This window comes from Podarcis raffonei, chromosome 6 (assembly GCF_027172205.1).
Source record: "Podarcis raffonei isolate rPodRaf1 chromosome 6, rPodRaf1.pri, whole genome shotgun sequence".
Classification (NCBI taxonomy): Eukaryota; Metazoa; Chordata; class Lepidosauria; order Squamata; family Lacertidae; genus Podarcis; species Podarcis raffonei.
The window spans coordinates 42613557-42638568 of NC_070607.1; the positions used below are offsets into that span (position 1 = coordinate 42613557).

At 42.0% G+C, this 25012-nt stretch overlaps 1 protein-coding gene across 3 annotated transcripts in view; it reads right to left on the reverse strand.

Annotated features, from left to right (window-relative positions):
• Positions 1–661: 661 nt before the first annotated feature.
• Positions 662–25012, reverse strand: part of ACOT11 (acyl-CoA thioesterase 11) — a 57386-nt gene continuing 33035 nt past the window's right edge. For 2 of the 3 annotated variants that reach the window (XM_053392358.1, XM_053392356.1), the window contains exons 4-17: positions 24756–24806; positions 21595–21655; positions 19024–19125; positions 18269–18431; positions 16861–17017; positions 14666–14785; positions 14081–14225; positions 13247–13302; positions 7008–7074; positions 4514–4597; positions 4120–4253; positions 3530–3661; positions 3104–3230; positions 662–1797 (exon numbers count right to left, since the gene is read on the reverse strand). In XM_053392358.1, the coding sequence (XP_053248333.1) occupies positions 1642–1797; positions 3104–3230; positions 3530–3661; positions 4120–4253; positions 4514–4597; positions 7008–7074; positions 13247–13302; positions 14081–14225; positions 14666–14785; positions 16861–17017; positions 18269–18431; positions 19024–19125; positions 21595–21655; positions 24756–24806 (1555 nt within the window). In that variant the 3' untranslated portion in view covers positions 662–1641. The remainder of the gene's footprint in view (positions 1798–3103; positions 3231–3529; positions 3662–4119; positions 4254–4513; positions 4598–7007; positions 7075–13246; positions 13303–14080; positions 14226–14665; positions 14786–16860; positions 17018–18268; positions 18432–19023; positions 19126–21594; positions 21656–24755; positions 24807–25012) is intronic. The other variant, XM_053392357.1, reaches the window with a different exon arrangement.

Below are 25012 nucleotides of genomic sequence, written 5' to 3' on the forward strand. Positions count from 1 at the left end.
CTTGGAAATGCCATCCCATTTGGCTGAGACAACTTTCAAATTAGTGTTAGCAGAGAAGGCAGACATGACACACAATAACTTGATAAATGAATGAAGTTGAACTAAACTCATTCTCAGACTCTGGATGTGGACGTTCTGAGGACATGGCTGGAGCATCACCAATGGGTTTGTACATTACAAAATTCAGTAGCTGTAGACATTTCTTTAAACTGTCCCATTTTAGCTGATAGTTAAAGGTTTAGAAGAAAATAAACAATTTTATATTCTCTATCACAAGTTGTGCTCAATTCACTTTCACACTGATTGGTTTACCTGTTTTTATCTTCTTTCTGGACCTTAAAGTACTAGGAACTTGTTTTCTTTAAAATTAATCCCAAGGTACTGAATTCTGTATTTGACCTCAGCTTCCACGCTTGCATAATGTGAATGCAGAAGCCTGACATACATGTGCAGCAAAGCAAGAAAACCCTAGAAGCAGGCTGACATATATGTTATGCCAGGAATATATGTTATGTGCTTAACAGTGTCAGCGCTAAACCCTGTGGAGCATGAAATGAGAATTTGTTAACATGCACATATATAATTATAAAATGGAGGCATGCCACCATAGCCTCCAATAGCACCTGAGCAGTTTGTGCCCAATAAATGCAAACTCAGGAGCTTTTAAATTTTTAAATATTCTTTTATTGAGAGAAATGTCAATAAAGTCCCACAGCTCTGTCAAAAAGATTCAAAACCAGAACTGGCAAACTTTACTACAAAAGAGTAAGAGAAAATACCCACCTAGTAAAACAGAAAATGAGGTACTTAGTTTATGGATCAAAGAATAGATTAATCATCCCCCTTCATTCCAAGTACCAGAAGGGCAAGTTTGAATGATTTTTTACATGAGAAGGACAGCACCGCCAGGGCAAAATAATTTAATCTCCCTCAGGCTCAGACTGATGATAAAAAAACTTCCAACATTCAAGAAAGACACATTGATACTAAATAATGGTTAAAGAAAAGCTAACATGTGACATGATTTAATATTGTGCTGATTTTGTGCAGTGTGCACTGTAGGTAGTTAAGAATGCCCTCCACCAATTCAAAAATTAGTTTGTAGATTCTTCCAATGAAGAACAATTGTTGCAATGAATTTGTTCTGAATTCTTGTGAAATTCATTAAAAAACACTTTAAAAAACATTTCACCTCCATATGAAAAGTCATTTTTTAAGCTACTGATTTTCAGTTGAAAGCTGTTCTCCCACCTAGTGTTCTGGACACAGAAAGAAACAGTCCATTTTCAAGTTTTTATGTGACATCACATTTCTCTGCCAATCAAATATATACAAGGCTTCAACAGAAGCCAACACAGGTGCAATTAAGGATATGTAAAACCCAGGACAGATCAGAACAAGTTGCTTCCTGAAGTGCAAACATGATTGCTAAGTTACTGATCATTAAATCCTACTGCATAAAAATCTTCATTCTGATCATAAGCCAATAAAAGTGACTTCCCTCCACAAGTGAGGGCTGTGCAATTTGTGCATTTGAATAAACCTGTTTCTTTCCTCTCCTTTTATCACATACATTGAGCCGTCATTTCAGTATTTACAACAATGCTCATTGTCAGACAAAGATGACTGGTTTCTGTACAACTAAAGATTCTGAAGCCCAACCGAGAGATTGTCTTTGTTTTTCTGGAGGAACTGTTCACAGGCTTGAAAGGTGGAATGGAAGCTTGAAGAGAGGCCAGCAATGTTAGTTGTAATGTAGGCCAAAACACCTGAAGTGGCCTGGTGGTAATATGACACCTGGAAACAAAAAAAGCATCTTATCAATTAGTTCCTGGGAAGGCTTCAGTTTACTGACCCCAAACTAAGAATGGATTTCCCTCCTCAATGTAACAGTTGACAGCAATGCCAGAGGACCTTTGGCTCCTTGAACTCAGTTCTAATTCCTAACTTGCACAAGACATTGGTTTATTCAGAGGAATGCAAAGCAGCAGCAGGCTTCAAGGTACAATGGAAGGGCAGCAAACAAAGAACTAGTTAGTATACATCTGTGGGTGCATGTAGCAGGAGAGACACCATGTGGATTTTCTGCCTTAAGCATCAGAACATCTTGAGCCATCTCTGGAAATGATTGCAAGAACCCTGGAATAGCAACCCACAAACTCAATCCAAACCATTACACTGGTGGTGCTTCTTTTGTTTTTAGGGTTTGTGCCCATTTTAAATCACAAAAACCTACAGCCAGAAAAGCCTTGGAGCTAGAAATGGGCAGAGGCTAAAAGCTGGCGTGCACACGCAGGTCCCTGACTTCTTTTTCCACACAACCATTCCCAAATACATTGGTATATGTGATTGCATAGAGAAAAGTGTTGCGTTAACCAATGGTACATAAAGGAATTCATAGCAAGTGATTTGCTATGTCTCAATATTTCACAAACAGCATCTATTCTAACATCAGAAAAAAAAGATCCGTGACACTTATAAAGATAATCTGGTACATAAAGCTACTCTCAGAACAAATAGGGTGAACTCATGCTATAAAATACATCCCTGGGAACTGAACCAATTTGGAGAACAGAGGCTCATAGCCTCCAGCCTCCACTGTTTCCGAGTTGCTTTAGCCATAGTTTCCCATGGTTTATTAAATTGGGCAGATTACAGTTAGTGCTGACTTCCAAACTATGCGTTTAGAAACCATTGTTTGGAATTTAGCACTAACCATGGTTTGTCCCTAGTTGGAAATCATGGCCAATTATTATTATTATTATTATTATTATTAATTAAATTTGCATACCACCCTTCATCTGGACAGGACAGTTTACAACTTAAAAATACAAAATGAGAACACAAAATGCATAATAAAAAACAAAAGCAAACCAATAACCCCACTCCCCACAAACACATTTAAAAGGCCATAGTTTGTTTAATCAGCCAATAGCCTGGTTATAGAGAAAAGTTTTCACCTGGTGCCCAAAACCTGGAAATGGAGCAGAATCCTTGAATAAGTAGGGAAAGGGGATCCATGGGACATTCCCCATAATCCATATCCAAACTGAGCCACTATCACTCATTCCTCTGCTGCACTCTTAGAAAGCTAAATGCCTACCTTGGTGAGCTCATCTGTTTCCTGCCAAATACAAAAGCCAGAACACAAGGTCTCCCCACGGGTGTATTCTGGCTTTGCTGGATGTGTTGGCAGTGTGACAGATCTGAATGCTACAACATATGGATCACTGGAAAGAAAGGAAACCCAGTTAGAACAAGTGCACTGAACTTTTCCCTCTCTGCTTTGTTATGCCCATAACTACCCCCAAAGAAATCTTGTTCTGCTTACTCAATAGGCTAAACCTGCCCTGAGCTAGCCTAGTTCTTGCCTTTAGCTTTTGTTCAAAACTGGTGAAATGAAGTTTGCAGAAGAGATTTTGAAAGGCCACCTGGGCACTGGTCTTTTTTACAGATGTGTGTGCACCATATCTGAAGCGGAACAGATGCCCTAGAAGTTGCAGTGGAGAGGAGATGTTTGGCAACATACCCTTTGCTGCAAGGCTTCCTTTGTGACACGAGGATGACGAAGTCCTGAGGCTTGTTTTCCTCGCTCATAGTATGGCTAACAACATGATAGATCATGTCCTCTTTATCAACTTGTTGGACAAGTTCAGAACTCCTGCAAAAAGGGAAATCAGAAGGTGAACAATTGGAGGTGGCAATTGCCCTTTCGCATCTGGCTGGCCGCTGTGTGATACAAGATGCTGAACTTCGACCAGGAGACCTTATCTTAGGTTCTTATATTTGTGCAACCGCAACAATAAAGAGCAACAAGAGCCAATTGGCTAACTTTTGGGAGTGATCAAAGTTGTGAGGGCATAAAGGAGGAGGCCTGCTATTGTATCTAGTATCATTGGTAGAGTAGCTAAATAACCTCAGATCTGAGTTATGCCGAGATTCTACATGAGCACAGAAAAGAATGTGCATTGGGCACAGAATCTACTGTTCCAAGAATCTCAGCTTCTGGGTTTGTTTGTTTTTAACTACATGAGCAGAAAGATCTCTTAAACTACGAGAATGGGAATTTGGGACACCATCCCTAACTAAAAAGCAATTGTTAACCACCAAAGTACTTACGCATAATGATTGTCCCATTCGTGCCTGTGTCGCAGGTCCGAGAGCAGAAGAAAGGCCTGCATTGCATCAATGCAGATGGTCATCTCTATTCGGATAGAGAGGAATTTGTCCTCTTCCAGTGTGTACATCTTGACCTTAGAGAGCGAAGGCAGGGGTGATTAAAACCACAAAAATGGCACCTCCAACAAAAAATATCTACATTCCAGTTCAATGCAAATGTAGCCCAACAAGTTTCATTGTATGCACACTTCACGAGAACAAAAATAATAGTGCTTGCAGTCTGAAAACCATGATTCCTCCCACAACAAAGATAAACTGGGATGAGATGCTTGGATACTTGACTACATGTTTTGCATTTGAGACTGAACAGTTGCTTGAGGATGGGGTCAGCTACCTTGTCTCTTTCGGAGGTAAGAACCCAGTTGGCCTTTGCTACTAATGTCTTCAGTGCAGTAACATTGTTGTAACTCAGGTAAACCTGCATTAAAAAAACACACAAGAAAATAGTCCATCAAAAAGAGCTACTAATTGTAATGTGTCCAGCACCAGCATGACCTTTTCCCATTTCTTCCACTCACTGTTCCTCTCATCTTTATTAAATTACACACTGGTGGGCAGGGACTGCTGTGAACTTCTCTCTATTATTGTAAAGTATTGAGGGTCCTAGTACATGTCGTTTGCTCTAGAAATAAAAGACAGTGATGGGGACATCATTCCACTTTAAAACTTTGCCTTATATGCTCTTTCTGACACTGAGTTCCATGATCCCAGAGATTTCACAATTCTGAAGCTTTGGAATTTTTTAGCAGAATTAGCCAGACGTTATATAATTTATTTAGAAGTTGCAGGGAGTCGAGTGCTATGAATCAGTGAGGACTCTGATAATAAAGCTTGCAAAAATAAATACATCTTCCTGTTCCATTTCCAATTGCTCCCCCATCCACCCTGGCAAATGGCCCCTATACTTCGTGGAACCTCCTTTATACCATCTAGTATCACCAAGTTCCTGTCAAAATATTCACAACTTCAAACAAAACTTCCTTCCACAAGAAGATTGTAAAGGGTCCTCCTCTTTCCCACCCCTTAACCTGCACAATATACTATGGCAAGAAAGTCTGATTTACTTTCCATCATGTGTATTTCTTTCTTGAGGAATGGGGGAATTCTAGAGGTGCCAAATATTGTTCACATTTTGATAACGAAATACATCTTAGCAACTCTCTCCACTGTTCTTAAACTTATTCACTGGCTCCTAGTTGCTTTCCAGGCCTAATTCACTGCTGGTTTTAACTTTTAAAGCTTATTTGGCAGTCTTGCACAACAAACCTGTTTCTCCCAAATTGGGACTGTTTTTGAGACAAGGCTAGTGATGGAAAAATAATGTAATGTCCTGTAATGTCCTCACAAACAAATCAGAATGAATACTGAACTGAATAAATAGCTGTCTTTGCCTAACCACCACCCAAACTTTGTTGAGCATTCATCGTAATTTGTTTTGAGCAGTCATCTTGAAGTGACTTAGGATAAGGACATTCTAAATAATAGTCCGTCTCTTTAAACACCTAGGCAGATTTTCAATCATCACCAGAAGCTCTGCTTTGAGTGCCACCACCTTTGGAAGCAAGCTAGGAGGGCAATAAGCTGAAGGCCTTCCATCAGTGGTATGGAATTCTTTCCCAGCAAGGCCCAAAATAGCCTTCTGAAGGTATTAAGAAGTTTATGAAAGCCTTTGGGGTGGGGGGAGAGAAAGAGTGTTTACATGGAATGTGATGATATTTTCTTGCGTTTATTCTGTTTTACTTTTCTCTTGCATCAGCTGCCTAAGAGACCTGCTGTCAGACTGAAGGAGGTATAAGTAAATATTTTAAGCAAACAAAAAGTAAACCATGGGTTTAACAAATCAAATGCTCTAACTTTAATCACCAGCCAAGGTTTCAGTGGGTTTTGTCCTGATTGCATAGCAACAGACACATGTCCGCTTCTAAATATCTAATTTCCCAAGGTACAGGCAAAATGTCATGTCTGGCTGAAAAGCCAATATAGAAGCTACCTGGAGGCCAGCTTGCATTCTGAGACAACAGCATGGAGTCTCCTTCCTGGAGAAAATGGCTACTAGTTGAGAGGGCTATGTTACCTCCAATATCAGAGGCAGTATGACTCTGAATGCCGTTTCCATTGAATCACAAGTGAGGACGATGCTACTGCACTCACATCCTGCTTTTGGGCTTCCCCCAAACACCTGCTTAGCCACAAGATGCTGAACTAGATGGGCTACTGGCTTGATCCAGCAGGGCTCTCCTACTGTTCTAAACCAACACACAAAGCTTTCTAACTTTATCTTTGCTCATGAGTAGCATTTCTCGTTCCCTCCCACAAGAGAGCCCTTATTCCTTAAGACATCTGAGGCACAAACAAGTTCCATGGCAGGTACGGTTAAGTTTTTGGGGCCTGAGGGCGGCAGTCCCCCTTGGTCAACCTTCTCAGGGAAGCATACAGATGACGAATATGTCCAAAAATGGGCACCTCCCATTGGCACACCCACACTTGTACACAGATGGGACTCACAACACACACCCCAAGCTGATTTGTGCAGATCAACTGATGGGGGAAGGGGTTATTGTCCACTCTCCACCCATCAAATGAACTTTCTGATAACTAAGGATTTTTTATTTCGGCTACACCCATGGGTGGGCGTAGAAACTAGTCTACTGTACAAAGGTAAAATTCACATTTGTTGCTCTGTGCACTTCTGCTTTTGGCACCACCCACGACTGGCATGTGGCCCCTGGAAGGCTGCTCCACGAGGAATGTGGCCCTCCTGCTTTGGAGGAGTCTAAAGGCCCCCTGAGATGCAGATGTTAGCAACTTGTGGAGCAAGTTTATTTTACCTTATTGCTTTGATCCCAAGGCACAGACAAAGGTACTTCTGTATGCTTGCAGGAAAAGACGTATTTTCTGCAGAAAGGAAAAAAATGCATCGGTTACGCTGAATGTTGACTGTCAACAAAAGGTAATTAAAAAATGCTCCTCATAAAATTGGCACTAGAAAGGAAATGGCAAGTATGCTTTGAACGTGACCTTCCAAAGATATTATCTAAAAGAAATAGGTTTTTAAGTATAGCTTTTAAATTAGCCACCAGACTGAATCCAGGTATGTGCAGAGGAAGGGAGAATAAATCTTTTGGTTTAACAGAGACTCGCTGGGCAAGATAGCTATATGGTCATCACAGAAACATAGAAATGATTAAGGTTAAATACCCTTAGGGAAATCTGCATAGGATACAGAGGCAGGAGTCATTCATTTTCAGCCGGATCAGACTGGCATGTTACCAGATCTGGGATCTGGGCCTTCAATTTCCACGTGTGATTAGAATCACATGAGGAAGAGCAGGAAGGGTGGCTGGCCCGCAAAGCATCGCATGCCCACTTTTCTCTGCACACTGGGAGAGCAAACTGACTGCAGCAGGAGCCTGTTGCACTCATGGTGCCTGCCTGCATGATCAGGACTCTAAATTGCACAGGAAGCCTCCACAGGTGCAGCAAGTTCCTGCACCTGGAGGACAGCAAGGGCAGGCACAGGGACACACAGAGGAGTTCACCCCCACTTTTCTCATCATATGAGGAGGAGAATACCTGAATGCCAGTTTAATCAAGGCACTCTGGAGCAAGCTAGTTACACAAGATAGTGGTGTCAACATCTCTCTCTTTTTGTACACAGAGTATTATTCCCAAATGGGCTGGTGGCTGTTAAAGAAAGTAAAGCAAAACTGAGATAGCCGGGATGAGGGTTTGAGTAGAAAGTGGGTGGTCACAAACAACCAATCAAGGGGGGGGGAGGTCTTCCTCTTCAGAAACCTTCCCTTTTCTAATTATTCTCTCTCTCTCTCTCTCTCTCTCTCTCTCTCTCTCTCTCTCTCTCCACACACACACACACAAAATTTTTATTGGTTTTTGCACATGTTTTCCAAACATAACATCCCATCTTATACAATATAACAAACCTTTGGCTATCACAGCCCAGGACTTCCGTCAACCTCATCTAATGGTTTCCTAACTTTCTTTCTGATTTTGCATTTTATTTTAATAGTTATTGCTATAAAATCCAAATCCTAAATAAACTCCTTAGTCCTTTTTTGCAGTAATTCATATAGTTCTCCTTACAAAACTTCTTGCAACCCTACAAGCGATGTCAATTGATTACAATTGTCTTTCAAATATTTCATAAATTTCTTCCAATCTTTCAGGAAAGTCTGGTCTTGCTAGTTCCAAATTTTCCCAATTAATTTTGCCAACTCGGCATAGTCCATCAGTTTCATCTGCCACTCTTCTTTTGTTAGTAGTTCTTCTTGCTTCCATCGCTGTGCTAATAGTATTCTTGCTGCAGCAAGAATCCTTTTCCTAATTATTCTCAGATACGTCAAAAGGGAACAAATCAAAGACTGGTAAATACTCCCCAGCTGAGAGTGAGTATGAGATTATAGATGTATTAGGGAACACTGTGCTAGTTTGTGGGATACCTTTTATTTGTTGTGTGGGGCACATTGTGTATTCAAGGTATAGTTTTGGGTTTGTTTTTCAGTTAAGTGAATTCCTTTGCTTGCAATCATTTTTGGCAAAATCTGTCTTGGTTCATTCTGGCCTTTTGCTGGTGCTAGGGAGTGAAGGCAGGCAAACACCTGGAGAAAATCACATTCAGGTTCGCTCTAACACACCACAATCACATCTATTGACTTCTTTCATATGTGGATCAAGAGGCCCACTTGTGAATAACTACTTATGCAACTTCCTGCCACATCCTCCAACACAGAGTGCCCTAGATTCCTTTTCCCTAGTTGCAGGGTTAAAGTCAGAAGTATCACCTAATTGCACTAAAATAAAACCTTGCACAGGATACAGCATCTCTCAAATTTAGACACTGCTATTAAATTTGGGTCTATTTTCAGAGAGGATTTGCTGCACACAGGTGAAATGTAATGGGATTTAATGTAGGGGCTTGAGGAAATGGAAACTGGTTAGTATGGTGTGCGTGACTCAGCTTGGTAGAGTGCATTTCTGCTATAGAACCAGCAGTAGCCTTGGACTCAAGTGACAGAAAAATTGCTTAGTGCTAACAGCAGGGCACTGACAGTCACAAGATGCTCTTGTTCTTTGCTCAACTGTATCACTCCCATGCAATCTCATTATCAGGACCTAAGATAAGGAAATGAGAAGGAGGAGAGATCTGACTGATAACAACTGATCTATGACCTTCAAGGTGACAGAGCCATGGTAAATAATAAGAGGTCTCGGCTTGGCAAGCCATATGACTTAGAGACATTTTAAACTTCTTAGGAAGAGGAGATCAGACAGAACAAAGTCCACAGGTTTTGTGGAACAAGGAGATTCAGGTACATACACAAAATGCACACTTGCACATCAGTTCTCAAGAAAAGGAATTTGCTCATATTCCTTTCTCCCCCATATTAAAAGGCACCCATGGAGTCCCAGCATCATAAACAGAACATTTGGTCAGATAATATATAGTAAGTTACAGACATTACTATTTAGATTGCAAGCCTTCAGTTACAGCTCTATTCTGTGTTTCATATCAAATAATGCTGTGTGTATGTGTTTAGGAGTTTAAAAATAAATAAATACTTTTAATAAGTTCCCTGGATTTGCAGCTTGCAAGACCAGCGCTAACACAAGATGAAGTAAAATCATGATCTTGGGACAACAAATCTAAACAACCCCTTTTAAATCACTTAAGAGACAGGATGGGGAACCTGTGGCTCCCTGTATGCTGTTGGACTCCAGTTCCCCTCATCCCCAGTCAGTGGGGCCAATCAGCAGGGATGATGGGAGTTGTAGTCCAGCAGCATTTGGAGGGCTACAGGTTCTCCTCCCTGACTGAGGGCACCTCAATTCAGCATGCACCAACTTGATCCTCCTGCAGCAGTACTGAAAAGAGAGGGAAATGGTACCTCCAAGCTGAAGTATGTTTGCAGTCTCTCACTCACACACACACACACACACACACACACGCAAATAGAGCAGATGTTTTAAGAGTAATGGAAGCACAATCTAAAAGTTGTTTGTAGTGGCAGAGACCATTTCTCCCGAATGTGCTTTACGCTGAAGCACCTTCCCTTCCACTCAGACACCATAGCTAGGTGGCCAGGCTGATGTCATGCATTGGTGTGGGCCAAAACTTTGCTTAACAACCCACCAGTTGCAAGATAGTGTTATAGTAAGCCCCGACCAGGGTAAGGTGGCAGTGGAAGGGAGGCATATATGTGCTTACACTCCTGGGAGGGTGAAAGTTGCACAAGTGCCTTATTGAGCTTCTGTGGCTTCCAAATATATTGTAGTTACAGATAGATACAAATATATTGTAATCACAGCAAAACAGGCCCCCGTGTGGTTTTCAAGTGTACTACAAATGCTTTCCCCAGAAGAAGGCTCTCTGTGGGTTAAAGTAATATCAGACATGAAGCAGCCCCGTAACAGAAACCAGGACTTATTCCACTTTCTCTGTATCCACCACAGACGACACAAGGAGCCTCTCCAAGTGACAACCTGGTCATTGCCTTGATGGTGAGGATTACACATGCACTTCTGAACCCCTACTAGCAGGCAGGTCTGAGGTGAGGTGTGGGGCTTCTGTGGTCTCTCTGTATGTGCTCTGTCTAGAATGAATTTTAGGGCAAAGAACAGATTGCAGGAGAGTTCTGTGTGGCAGGATATTGAGAGCTAAGCTACCAGCAAGGATGCAGAAGCCACAGGCCTCAGTCTCTACACCAGTACACAGAAACATAGGGAGCTGCCTTAGAGAGAGTCAGACCAATGGTCTATCCAGCTCAGTATTGTTTATACCAAATGGCAGCAAGTCATCCAGGATTTTAGGCAGGGAACCCTTCCCAGCACAAAGAAGCTGCAGAACTGAATGTGGTACCTTCTGCATGTAAAATAGATTCTTTACTATTAAGCTACAGCGCCCCCCCATGAAAAATTAGTTCTTAGTTCCTTGACTTGTGTGGGGGGGGGGGTTTCACACAAGGGTGGAGGGCAACACAAACTTTATTTTAATATTGCTTTCAAATTAAGGTTGTTTTGCAAGGTACAATGCATCTTTGAGTTGAGCATCTCATAAACATGCATACGCAAAAAGTTTTATTAGCTTTTTTAAAAAACATTTCCTCCTAATAAAGATTTTAGAAGAGTAAAGGTTACTATTGTGAAAAACTGTGACCTGTCCTACACCCCAAGGTCCCAGGCCAGGTTAAAGTAAAATGGTAAAAACAATTTAAAACAATTTGCAATCACAGAAATAAGGCGGGTCCTAAAAAAGATGGGCCAGAGAAACCAAGCGAGACCGGCAGACACCAGAGACCACAGCTACTCACCAGTTACCTCCTGAAGTTGTGGCATATTTAAACCTGAGGTTATCCTGAACTGACTCTTCTCCCCACCACAGAAGTGTATTTCATTCTAAGTAGGCTTTGCAGTAAACGGCACTGCTGCTCAGCCAAGCATTTTGTATATCCCCCCCAATGATTAGGATAAATAAAGTTACCCTGTAGATTATTTAACTGCTCTGCCTGCTACGCTCTCCTGATAGGATGCTGTAGCTGCGGTTCACTAGCAGGCACAGGAGAATGACAGAGACAAATGGCCAAGCCATTGAGATGCCAGAAAAGAGGGGACTCCTGAGCAAGGAAGGTGCCATGGACCCCTAAGTCAGAGCATTCTAAGTATGATGCTCTGGCAGCCTGCCTTCTTCTTCCCTGCCTTCTTTCGCTGCTCTCAAGAGAACGCATTGATCTGGCATTAATGCTCCGAGAACTGTGGCCTTAAGGATAATGCATGCGGTCTCAGTCTGTGTTCTGCAATAAATTATGAATTAGAGACAACCAAAGAACAAGGCTATAAATACGCTATGAGGTTTTAGTGACATAACAGGAGGCAAACTGGAAGGGGCTCTGATGTCACCGCAAGGCAAAACTAGAAAACACAGAGCTGGACGAGGGTTTGTTTTATAAACAGGACTGGCTGGAGAAGAAAGGAACAGACTGAGGATGGGGGAAAAACATTTCTCTGAGCTTTGCTGGTCACTTTTTCCAGCTTTCCCTTTCTTCCACGAAAACTTACACTTTCGTCTCTACCAAGCTTTTACCTTTCTGACAAATTTTGCTACCAGAACACAGTGGGCCGGATATAGCCAGTGAATTTCTTGCTATTGCCTTTCCTTCCCTGCATTTTCAGCAAACATATTTTGCATCAAATTTAGTAATCAGCACAGAATACAGATTCTGAAGGATCTTAACACTTGCAAAAAAAATTAAAAAGCTAATTTGTATCCTCCTTCATTGTGGAAACAGGCTTGCGATCAAACCAGAAGTGCCCATAAAAAACTCCAGCGCTGAAGAAATGGAGTCCGTGTGCCTTGCCTCATTTCCAGTTATGTTATGACTGCGTTCTACAGCCAGGCAGTGCTGTTCAACCCACCATCCTCCTATTCCAAACGTTTAATGTCAGCCCATTTGCAAGGCCAAAGTTCAACCTTAGAATGTGAAGTAATTACAAAAAAAGAAGTGTGTGTCTGAGCATGTGCAAAGTATGTGTCCCTTCCTAGGAAGGAAATAGGAGAGAAACCCAGGCATGCTGTTCTGAATGCACATAAGAGATTTTGCCAGTGAGATCTAAAAGTTGTCAGTTACTGACATCATCAGAATGAGTCAAAAGACAGAGCTTAACTCTTCTGTGAATAAATAAAAACAGCACATGTTTTTTGGAAACGGCCTAGTTAAAGTCAATTTGGATAAATTCACAAGAAACACCTCGCCCTCACTCCTACCTCCTTCCCCTCAAAATAATCCCCATTTGGTAGCTACTGCCTCTGCTGTTTTCAAGAACGCCACCATGGGCACTTTGCTGAGCCACAGAGAATAGCAGAAGCTCTACCTGTGGATCAAATCCAGGGGCTCCATGTGCAGGAAGACCTGCTTATACGTAATTGTTTCAGCCTACAACATATGAATACAATTCTACTGCAGGAATGTACAATGAGGGAGGAGGAATCACATATGGTCCTAGTTAGGGAGAGAGCGATGCAAGGAAGTTGCCAGAATAATACTTTTTCACTTACCTGTCCAGTCTGATTTTTTTCCTAGCGCTAGCTTCTTTGAATCGTCTTTCTCCATCCTGTTAAAGGGAAATAAAATGGATGGATGACATTTGGAAGACATATGAAGCATGCATAGGAACAAACAAAGCGAGGCTTTAAACTAAATAGATGGGCCAGATGTTAAGAGTTTAACTCAAAGGAGTTTAGGTTGCCCTGATTTTCCTGCAGTAAAAAATTATGGGCCAGAAAAGACCATCACAAAGGCTGGATCCACGGACAAATAGTATCAACACCGTGAACTGGTATCTGCAAAAAAAGTTGCAGCACAGAAGGCTCCAGTCAGTTAATTAGACTTTTTAAGGGTCTCTTCCCCACACCCTGGTATATTCTAAAAAGTTGCCTTTATATATATTTTTTGCAAACCCTGGGGTTCCCTCTCAATATTTCCCTCTTCTGTGTGAGATGTGTTATTTTGACTACACAAGCAGTGGTACTAATGCCTGAACATAAGATATAGAAGGAATGATATACTCTCCCCCCTCCCCATGTATAAAGGCAGCAACCATTTTGCGTGCGTCCAATTGACGTGTGACCACCGACCATCTGGCCTTGAATGGCGCTATATAAATAATACTAATAATAAATGGTGGTCCTCATGCTATTGCACACCTTCCTTAAGAGATTTCTTCTTACTTCTAAGCTGACACAAAACAAATTTTCACAGTTTCCCCAAGGAGAAAGCTGGTTTTGCATGGCTAACATGCTACAGTGTGCAGCTGAGTGAGTTCATACAGGGTTACCAAATTTGATTCAGGACCACAATCCATCACTTTCAAAGGCATTGCTGCTTCTTACCCCAGGCTCTGGTTTCAGCATTGGAAGTGTGCGTGGCTGACCCTCATCATTCAAGACCACAAAGGTCATGAAGGCACTGTTGATGTGTCTTCGGCTGACTTCCATTTCATGTCGATAAGCCTCTACACAAACCCCAACCTCCATGCTGAAATTAAGAACAAGACATTTATTTTTTTTAGCTGGCACAGATCAAAGTATATGTAGAACTGTGACAAGTAGGAACAGATTCCATTTTTTATTTAAAGGGCCTTTTTGTTAACTCCGCTTCTTTGGGACTTGTGAATTTATCCAAATTGATTTTAAATAGGCAGTCCCCCCCCCCCAAGTGCTGTTTTTATTTATTCACAGACGAGTTAAGCTCTGTCTTTGGATTCATTCAGATGATGTCAGTAACTGACAACTTTTAGATCTCATTGGTGAAATCTCTTATGTGCTACATGGGGGGGGGGGAGTAAAAGAAACAAAACAAACCAAAAACTTCAATCTGTCATCTTCCTGTTCAATGACTTTGCATTTGTTCTGGTAGATCATAAAATGGTCTAATTTATACAAGTGAAGTACTGTAAGTTTTCTGAAAGGCAATACCTGTTCTTGAATGCATTGTTGACAATGGCCTTGAACAGGAGGCGGTCCCCAACCTGAGATGGTCCCCTGAAATGGAACATTTCGATCGTCTTCAGGGTGGGGTGAGCGTGGCACAATCGGCTAGGGAAGAGAGAGTATATTATGAGCACTGAAAAATCAAAACCAGTATTCTTCTGCAGGACAAAATATCCAAATACTACTCCCAACTAGTAATGGGTAAGCTGTACTCTCACACAAGAGATATTATCAGTTCTCCATTCACAAAACAACACATTTTTACCATGACACAGCGAGAGTCAGACCTAGGCTATCCAGCAAAGGTCAAGCCCACACCATACATTTTAAAGAGCACAGCTTCCCCCAAAGACACCTGGAAACCATAGCTTGCAAAGGGTGCTGGGAATTGTAGCTCTGTGAGGGGTATACAATAGTACCCAGGAAGCCATGCACTTTAAATGTGCAGTGTGGATGTGACCTTATTTTTCCTCTGGCTCGTTGCTGTGGAGAAGCTCTTTCTCAATCCATGAATACACAGGGAGTCCCTAAAAATGAGGGAGTTTGGGAAGCTTGGGAAATGCCCAATTTAAGTTTCCCTTCATCTCTCTTCTTCACAAACTTATGTCATCCAGATCCCCAGAACTAAGTGTCACTGTGTCACCTACAGGAAAGCAGCTAGCTTGTCTCCGCTAACAGTGAAGGGCGATCTTTGGCATTGCTCAAAGCTTTGGACCCTAAACAATTACACAAGGAAGGCTGCCAGTGCTACAACAAACTGTCCCCAGTGAAGAGAGATGCAGTGCATCTGCTTAATTATGGGGAGAAGGCAAAAGTTATGCACACCAGCCTCAGCCAGAGTGAAGTGCATAAAGGGGGATGCATTTCTGCAGCAGCCAGGGAAATATTTGGGTAGGGCCACAATCCAGCATGCAATCTGAATGCAAAAGGTCCCAAGTTCAACCACTGGAATCTCTAGGCAGGGCTGGGAAAGACTCCTCTCTGACGCCCTGAAAATCCAGGGCCAATCAGTATAGATGATACTGAGCTGGACAAACCAATAGTCTGACTTGATATAAGGCAGTGTATATGTTCTATGCTACTTCTCCTCACTAGAACAACAACTCATAGAATTTACTTTCAGAAGTAGAAATGTAAATAGGCAGAGTAGGCACCGACCTACGGGCCCCACACTTTTAGGGGTCCCACTAAAAATGGATTAAAATAATATTGATTTGACCTTGAATGAAAATTACAATCAGGCTTTCTCAGTTTTAGAAGATAATTTGCAAGGGACCCCAAGATTTCAGCTGCCTAGGAGTCTCCACAGGGTTTAATCCAGCACTGCTTGAGGGGGACTGTTTCCTTTAGCCTATCTGAACCAGTGGAACTTGTTTCAATGAGGAATCTCTGTCTTGTGGGACAGCAGTTAAAATAAGTCCTGCTTGGCTTCTGCAGTACCAGAGAAAGATATGGGATGGCATTCTGCTACGTTTTACGCAGAACAGACCTGCTGAAATGAATGAACATGACTAAGCTAGGTTCATTAATGTCAACAGGTCTTCTCTTAGTAAAACTTAGTTAAATACCACCCAGGATGTCTAAGCCATTAGGATGTCTCGTCCATACCCTTTGAAACCAGGATGTTACTATAACTGGCTATAATGTGCGTTATGGTGCTGCGCAGGCCTAGTCAAGTTCTACGGAAAGGAGCTAAACCTTTGCCAATGGGCAAGGGCTGGAGCTCAGGTGCAGAGCAATTGTCTGCATCCAGAAGGTCCCAGGTACAACCCCTGCATTGCCAGGTAAGACTGGGAGATGCCCATTCTGAAACCTTGGGGAGACGCTGCCAGTCAGCGTAGTGACAATATTGGGCTAGGGTTGGACCAATGGTCTGACTTGGCATAAGGCAGCTTCCTATGGTCATCAAGAAACATTGCTAAATTTTGGTAAATAGGTAACTAAATAGGTGTTACAGAGCAATGCTTTCAATGAAGGACACTTTTACAACTGTGGAAGTAATAACACCTCTGTTATTGGTAAAAGAAGTACTCCAATGAAGAGAGTAGATGTCATAGTGACAAACTCATCTCTTCATATGGAGGCCAGTCCCAACCATGCACAAAGCAGGAGTTGCAGGGTCCAAACTTAAACAGCCAAGTAGTACCACCCTGCCTAGTTCTTCCCCCCAAGTAGACCACCTTGCCGCTATTGTGGCCACATTTTCCATCCAGGCCATGATCTGTCCTCCAAATGTGTTCCCCTGGTGGTTGGCATGTGGGGGCAGGATGAGTTCCACACTTTCCACTCTGGTCTTTTCTGCAGGTACCATCATGCCACACTCTCTGTTCTCAAACTCTGGTAAGAAAAAAAGGACACAATTTTATCAGAGAGGTGTCTGGAGAGGAACAATCTTCTCAGGGTTGAATCCCCACACCCTTTCCAATTTGCTGGGAGCCACAGTCTGGCAGGGAAGTGGGCAGGAACTGCTGCAGAATTATCTGGCACAAGAAGGACACAATGGTTCCTGTTTACAGCATGCAACCCCAGGAAGCCACGGAGAGTCAGCATTTGTGATAAACTGGGATGTGTCGAAATGAATAAACTGGTAGGAATGCAGATACCAGGAGCTAGGAAACAAGTGGCAGCCAGTGTAATACAGTGGTTAAGAGTGTTAGAAACTGGGAGACCAGGGTTCAAATCCCCATTTGGTCATGAAGCTCACTGCATCTCTGCCTAGCCTAATTCACAGGGTGGTTGTAGGGATTAATTGGGATGAGGGAAAGCCACTTGAGCTCCTTGGAGAAAAAGGTGGGATATAAATGCAACCAATAAATAAAAGCAAGGACCCATGAAAGGTGAAGCCCCTAACTGACAACCACTGGCACCACTGTTGTGCCTCCTTAAACAGCATGGCATGGACAGCATATGGGCTTCAAGCCTGCAGCTGAGCACCTTCTCTGCAGCAATTGTGACCCCTTAGGGATTTAACAACAGGCCAGCGATGTGCTCTCAGTAGCTTCTTCCACTGTGCCACCCATGAGGATATCTTCTGGCAAAACCTCCAAGTATTCCTATCCGCTAGGAAATACAGCTGCTGCTCTAAATGCAAGGACAACACAGAAAGCAAGGCTGACTGCCGCTGAAGATTACATCTTTAGCAAAACCCAATTACCTTCTTTCTTCTATGCGTGAGAATACCTTACATAAATATCGCTGTGGGAAACCCATCATGTAAACACTGTAAACACTGTAATTTGAAAAAAGAAATACATCCATGTATATCTATCTGGCAGGAAGCTGTAGCTGGCTATGCAAACATGTGGTCAAAGGTACATACTGCTTCATGCACCAGGGGACTGCTAGAGACAATGCTGCCTGACAAAGTGTGAGGAATCCATCTACTACATAATCATCTGCTTCTATATTCTGTGGTGGCCACCCCACAATTATAGGTGGTGCCACGCTCTCCAGATACAGGGCTAGCTTCAACTCTCAATGTTCAGCTGCTGATGGTTCCCTTTTCCTGCTTGTGAGCACACTTTGTTGTTTCCAACCCTGTGGCAGGATTGATGTACTAGACAAGTGCTGCCCGTCAGCAAAAAGTACCTGAAAGGAGCCTGGGGATTTCTGTACCGGACTGGACAGGGCTGTTAGTAACAAGGTCTTTGATGGTCTCTGTGTGGGCCAGACGCATGCGGCGGCGTTCAGCTGCAACGCTGTACTCAATCTTCTCCTCTTCGGTTTGAGGAACCAGGGGCTTTAACTTGATCTAAGTGTATTATGGAAAAACAGCATAAAATGTACCTTTCAGTAGAGAGCCTTTGCCGGTGTTAAGCATCCTGACCTGAGATTTTCCACATTCTGAGAAAGTAGTTCAGCAATGACCTTCCATTTATTTTAAATCTAAAAGCTAAGGAAGTATTTTTCAGCTGCCTCTTCGGGCACAGACCTCACAATCTGTATTTATATCTGTGTGCCCCAATTTGTATTAAAAACCATGCAGTGCTATCCCATTTGTGTACTGCAGAATTCTAGACCAGCTAATAAGTTATGATTGAATTAAAATATATTTATTTTTCTCCTAGTCTCAACATTACAAATTAGATCTCAGCAGAGCTGCACCAGCAACATACCATATAAAAACTGATTTGTGTGTGTGTGTGTGTTATTTTTATAAATAGTTGTTAAGGACCATGATAACATAGCTAAAGCAATCAACAAGAGTCTTTATACATTCTCTAAATGCACAGGGTAGTCTCTATAAAGCAAATCTCAAGGGGGAAAGGGGGTTGAAGGGATGGAGCAGCAATGCTATTTTTTTCCAAATGCCTAAACTGAAGATTTTAACTCTCTGTGCCTACCTTAGCAGACGGCTTGCCTTGTGCCACAAAAGTTGCATAGGCCTTGCAGACATTCCACTGCTCCCCATTGCACAGGTCTTCATAGCTGACCTGTACACCAACCTAGAAACAATCACCAGAGGGGAGAAGGATAAAATGAAGGTGAGGTACTGAATTAAGAGTTTAGTTGTATTTAGAGGGGGAAAAAACCTCCACTATTTCCATTCAGAAAAAGGAACATCTGAAACAACTGGATAATATTTCAAAAGAATGCTTTGTAGCACCTGAAGGAGTTGCACTGCATAATAGCTCTCTGTGTTGTTCTAGTTCTTAGCTCTGGTTTGGCAAGTCATACTTCTGAATATTTAAAGGTGAACAGGCGGTGTGATTATTGCTTTCTATGTACTGCTGCTCTCCTAAGCAAATGAATCACAGAGGTTTGTTCCCTGGGGGAGAAAAATGAAAACCAGACACCCCCTGGATAACATTCTTCCCTTTTCCAGCAACAGAAGCCAAGTTATGGGAATCAGGGTGCTGTTTGGGTTTCGCCTGGATAGATTCTTGTACTGTGAATTACAGAAAAGCTTTTACAATTGATGGGAGCAATGAATATTCCACAAACCAGGGCCATACATATTCTGTGCCCTGCAAAATGTGGTCTCTATATAGCTTCCAGGAATAGCTGCTTTTAAGTTTTCATTTTTACTTAAAATCCAAGTTTCTAGCCCTTATGATTATGAAGGACAATTTGATGACTTGGAAATAGTATCACAATCAGGATTCCAAACTGGACCAATTGCACAGAAACAGTGACAGCTCTACTTCCCTTCAGAAATATTTCATTTGGGGGGGGAACCTTACGAATTCATGTATGTTAATATTATTATTCAATTGAGTATTTAACATAATATTAACATATAACAATAACTGGTTCTGAGAACATATTCCAGGATTCACATGCACATGGAAAAATAGCCAAGAAATACAAGGCTTTGCTATAGGAATGTGACACCATTCTGGAACACAAATCTTGCCAATGTGCTTCAAAAGTTCAGCAACTCACAAGTAAAATAGTACTTCAGCTGTAGCATGATCACTGTGCCAAGCAAGTGGATTTTGTCCTCTCCTGCAAAACTCCCATTTTACTCTACATGTTGCTTGACATGGAGGATGTTCCTCTGCACGGACTGGTGCAGATTCACATGAACCTGCCCAAAAGCTGAGATAGTCTTTGGAGACCCTTTTCTAGAAGCTCCTACCATGAGTAGTGAGCCATAACCAGAGACAGAGCTGCTTCTGCGATTGTATCTCATTCTGCAACTCCCTCCTAAGAGACATCTACCTGGCACCGTATTTGCAGTCTTTTATTAAGCACCTGCTGGAGTCTGTTCTGTTCACTCAAGTTTTCGGTGGTGGTTAAATTGTATCATTTAAGTCCTCATTGTGGCTGGTATTGTCCCTGCTTGTGGTTTTATTAGCTGCTGCTCTGAGCCTATATGCGCTTTTTAAATTTTCTCATGTGGTTCGTATTGCTTTTGTTTCATACATTATTGGTTTTGCAATTGTTTTTATGGTTATTGCTTTATAGATCATGTAAGTGCCCTGAATTTGATTTGATTTTTGCCAGATATGTGGGGCATGTTTAAAAAAATGAAATGAAATAGGCTGCCGCCTATCCACTGCACTACAGTGAATTTCAACCCATTGACAGGGCATAGGAAGCTGGAAATAAACCTGAAACCAAGATTTACTTCTGCAGGAAGACACAGAAAACAGCCTTTCCCTTATGTAGCATTCACTCCAAATAGTTGAATGTTATTTCTGTGTCATGCATTATTCCTATAGGACTCCTCATCCCTAGCCCTCTCTGTTTTCCTTTAAACTATCCAACCCCCTTCTTTTGCCAAAAATATTTCAAGTTCGACAAAGAAAACAATGTTTAGTATTCCCATAACAAAGCTTGCACTTTTTCATTTACCCTCCATCACCTATCCTCATCCTCTACAAGTGGTTGTGGCCATCCTTTGATATATTAAATAACTTAGGAAAACAGATAACAACTTTTTATGAGATATATTGGTACAGTGTTATCTTGGAAGTTGAACGGAATCCGTACCGGAAGTCCTTTCGACTTCCAAAACGGTTCAGAAACCAAGTTGCGGCTTCTGATTGGCTGCAGGAAGCTCCTGCAACCAATCGGAAGCCACGGAAGTCGCAAGGGATGTTCAGGGTCTAAAGAACGTTTGCAAACTGGAACAATCACGGCATTCGGGACCCAAAACGTTCGTCTTACAAGTCGTTCAAGATCCAAGGTATGACTGTGTGTGTGTGTGTGTGTGTGTGTGTGTGTATCCCAGCAACTCATCTTCAATTCAAATTAACTCAATAACTGTTTGCATTATCTTTTTGGAGAACAAAATTTGAGCGCATGGTACTGGCAACTGTAGGGTGAGATCCTAGCCTTCTCAGAAGTAAGTCCCACTGAATGCAGCGGAGCTTGCTCTCAGATAAGTGGGGTTAGGATTGCAACCTTAGCTGCTTACTGGGCAACAAGTGTAAGTCCTCTAAGATAGCACACTGAAGCATACAAACCTCCATGCTAGAGTTAAATGCTCGGTTCACTTTTGCTTTGATGTTGACAACCTGCCCAACACTAGGGATAGGGGAGAAAAGATAAATAAGATGAGAAACATTAAAATGCAATTGGTAGAAAGCATCCTGTGGTTCTGATATGCAGGAGTTCTACCTGACTGGTGGGCCCTGCTCGACAATACTGCTGTCATGGTCCATTTGTTAAGATAGCTTTCTGCTCAAATCACTCCCACCGGGTGTCTAGAAGCAACACAGTCAGATTAATTCCTGAGGCCTGTAAGTTAGGTCACCCGGACAGTTCACGGAACGGCTGAGAGGAAGCACTGGATAGGCCTAGAGATTTATGGGATGGAAATTATTTTTCCCCCTCCCCACCAGGTCCCAAGTGGAAGACTTCGTAGGCCCAGGCCTCGTGTGGTTTTCTGGTTCATCAGAAAAGGGCACATAGATAAGATTTCACCCATGGCTAAACACACATTTAAATCATATCTACCTCTCTATAAAGGAAGCAGGATGTGTCATCCCTCAAAAAGTTATCTGCCTGGGTTCAGAGACGCTCAGCTTTAATATAAGCTCTCAAGCGCAATGGCAAGTCTCTCTCCCCTTTCAGTTTCTCAGTAAAAAATAAAATAAAATCCCCCAATGGTGAGAACAGAATAAGGTTAGGCAGGATAGTCACAGCCTGCCTTAAACACTTCATTTCAACACAGGACTTTCCTTAAGCTTCTCCATCAGATCAGCCCAGATATGAGATGTAGGAGTTCGTTAAGCACACCACAACATTGATATGGATAGTGAAGGATACCACCACCCTCGTGCTACAAGCCAAGTGAATCTGCTTGGCATGAAGCCAGGCTCAAGTGCTCCCACGTGGTGTTTTGTCTAGGGGTGCTTCCAGACAGCTGTTCCTTGTGGAATCTGTGCTCTTCGTGCATGCACATTTCTGCCAATATCACTGACATTAAAAACCCAGCCCACAATTTCTCCCATTTAAATCTGCTGCAGGCAACCCATTTACAATATCCCAATGACCCATTTAGAAAATTGAGCCCCCGTCTGGAAGCACCTTATGAGTAGCCACAGCCTCTTTAAGGACACATCCTCTTACTGCCACCCAGTGCAAATGCTGATGAAACTCAAAGTGATGTTTTTCAGGTAGGGTCAAACAGCAGGGTAAAAACTGAATTAATAATATTTTAGAATCACACGCCATTAGCTGGAGATTAACTCTCCCAGTTTAAGTGCTATATTCTGAAATGGAAGTTGTCTCAGGGTGCAGGGGTGTGGGTGTGTATATATATATACACACATACACAAGTGGAAACAATGGATTTCAAAAGCGAACTGCCTTCATACTGGCCTTAACACCCAAAAGGTATACTATTACAATAAACACAGATCCCAAGCAAAGATTCACCCACTAACCTAGTTTCTTTCACACAAACCCTTCATTTCATTGACTAAACTCTCAGAAATTATATGCAGACAAGTAATTATTTTGCAATAAAGGCATTTGACATGCAAAAGGCACGCAAGTAAGATCAAGAACTAAATTAAATGTCTCTGTCAGAATATTGAAGATTTTACCCCATTTCAAAGGGATGTGTTACTTAAATCAGGGAGTGAACAATTTACGAATGTTATTCCAAAACAGTTTGCTTCAAAGCACATTTTTTAAAAAAAACAACACAGAAGATTTAGAGAGGATCAACTTCCTTCTTCTTAGAGTTGTTGGTAGTTTGTTGACAATTCTGAACTGGAAAGAACAGTCAAGAAACTAAGCCAGAAAGGTGAAAGCAACAAAACTATTCAGCTCTTTGACAGACTATGCCAGAGGCAAGCAATGTTTCTGGACTACAGCTCCCATCATCCTTAGCTACTGGCCATGCTGGCTAGGGCTGATGGGTGATGTAGTCCAACAGCATCTGAAGGTAACCACATCCTGAACTGCAAAGCCCAGAGGTAGCCAAAAAACATGCACTGGCTCAGTTTTACTAAATGCTATGCGTGCATATTGATTCTTGTGTGAATTATAAAATGATGTCTGATCTGAATGATGGACTAAAGAAAGAATTTTGCCCCACCTGGTATAGCATGACTTCTCTCATGAAGCACAATCCAATGCATGCTTCTCCAGAAATAATAAAGTCCCACTGTGCTCAGTAGGACTTATACCGCAAGACCCAGGAAAATGCAGAAAGGATTTCAGCAATGCTTTGGGGTATAGCTTCTACCAAAAAATTTAGCGCATGTAGATATATGTATGTGTGTGTTTAAAACAATGGTTTGCATAATGTATAAAGAAAATACATAATGAAAAAAATAATAGTTGGGGGAAGCTATTTTTAGAGTCCCTGTGTATGACCAGAGTATTGCTAATATCTCTGGATGACATTGCACGACTGGGTTACATTTGCCGCCAGTTGACATTCAGGAAATGCAATCATATGACATTAAGTAGAAAACATTGCTCATCTGAAGCACAACTCCCAGAGAGTTGTGTGGATTTCAGATTTTCCGGATGATTTGGTCAGATGACGCTTTTTGAACTCCTACTTTGCACTTAGGGGTCTAATTGCAGTTAATACATAACAGTTTGAATCCCTGCCTTTTTGAAAGTCATTCTTCATTCTGGTAACTAACAGGCTCGGACACTACTCACTCTTCCCCTTTAATACTCCTGATCTGGATTTAGGACATAGAAGTAAAGAGCTATTAGGGGCTGAAGTCCCTCCTTCGTCCCACAAAACACAACCTACTCCCTTTCCATCCACTCGTAGAGTACTATGAAGAAAATTAAATTGCTCCCATAAAATGAGCCCTTCATCTGGCAACTGCATCTTTTCTAGAAGCCAGAACAGCAGATGGACAAAGCATCCCTTCATTTTTCACACAACAATTTTATAGTCCCATGTGCACCCTGTGAAGAGTTACAGTTTGTTTTAGAGCCGGAAAGATGGAAAGAACATCTGCAAGCTGCAGAAAGTGAATATTACACTTTTTGAGAATCGCCTCTGTGCACAGGAAAAGCAGGCTAGTAGGTGCATTCTGAATACCGTGTCAGTTAGGTTAATTAACACCAGTATCTCAGGACATCAGTGGGTTAGGAGATCAGCAATCTAGTCTATTGCTGTAAACATTTGTACTGCAAAGGCTCATACCAGGCTTCGTCCTTCCCACATAGGCACCAAGGAGACTTTACATGCAGCTGTCTAATACAAAAGGATAAGGAGGGAAACAAAGCAAAGTGGAGCTGAAAAAGAAAGAAGTCGCCTCTCGCAATATAAAATATACATTTGCATAAACTCTGTGGGACCTAAGGGGTGTGTTTCATTACAGGACCTTAATTGTCCAACCCACCAGGTCAACATAACTGAGTGGCACTGGAACATTCTTATAGATGCTTTCCAGCTGTGGG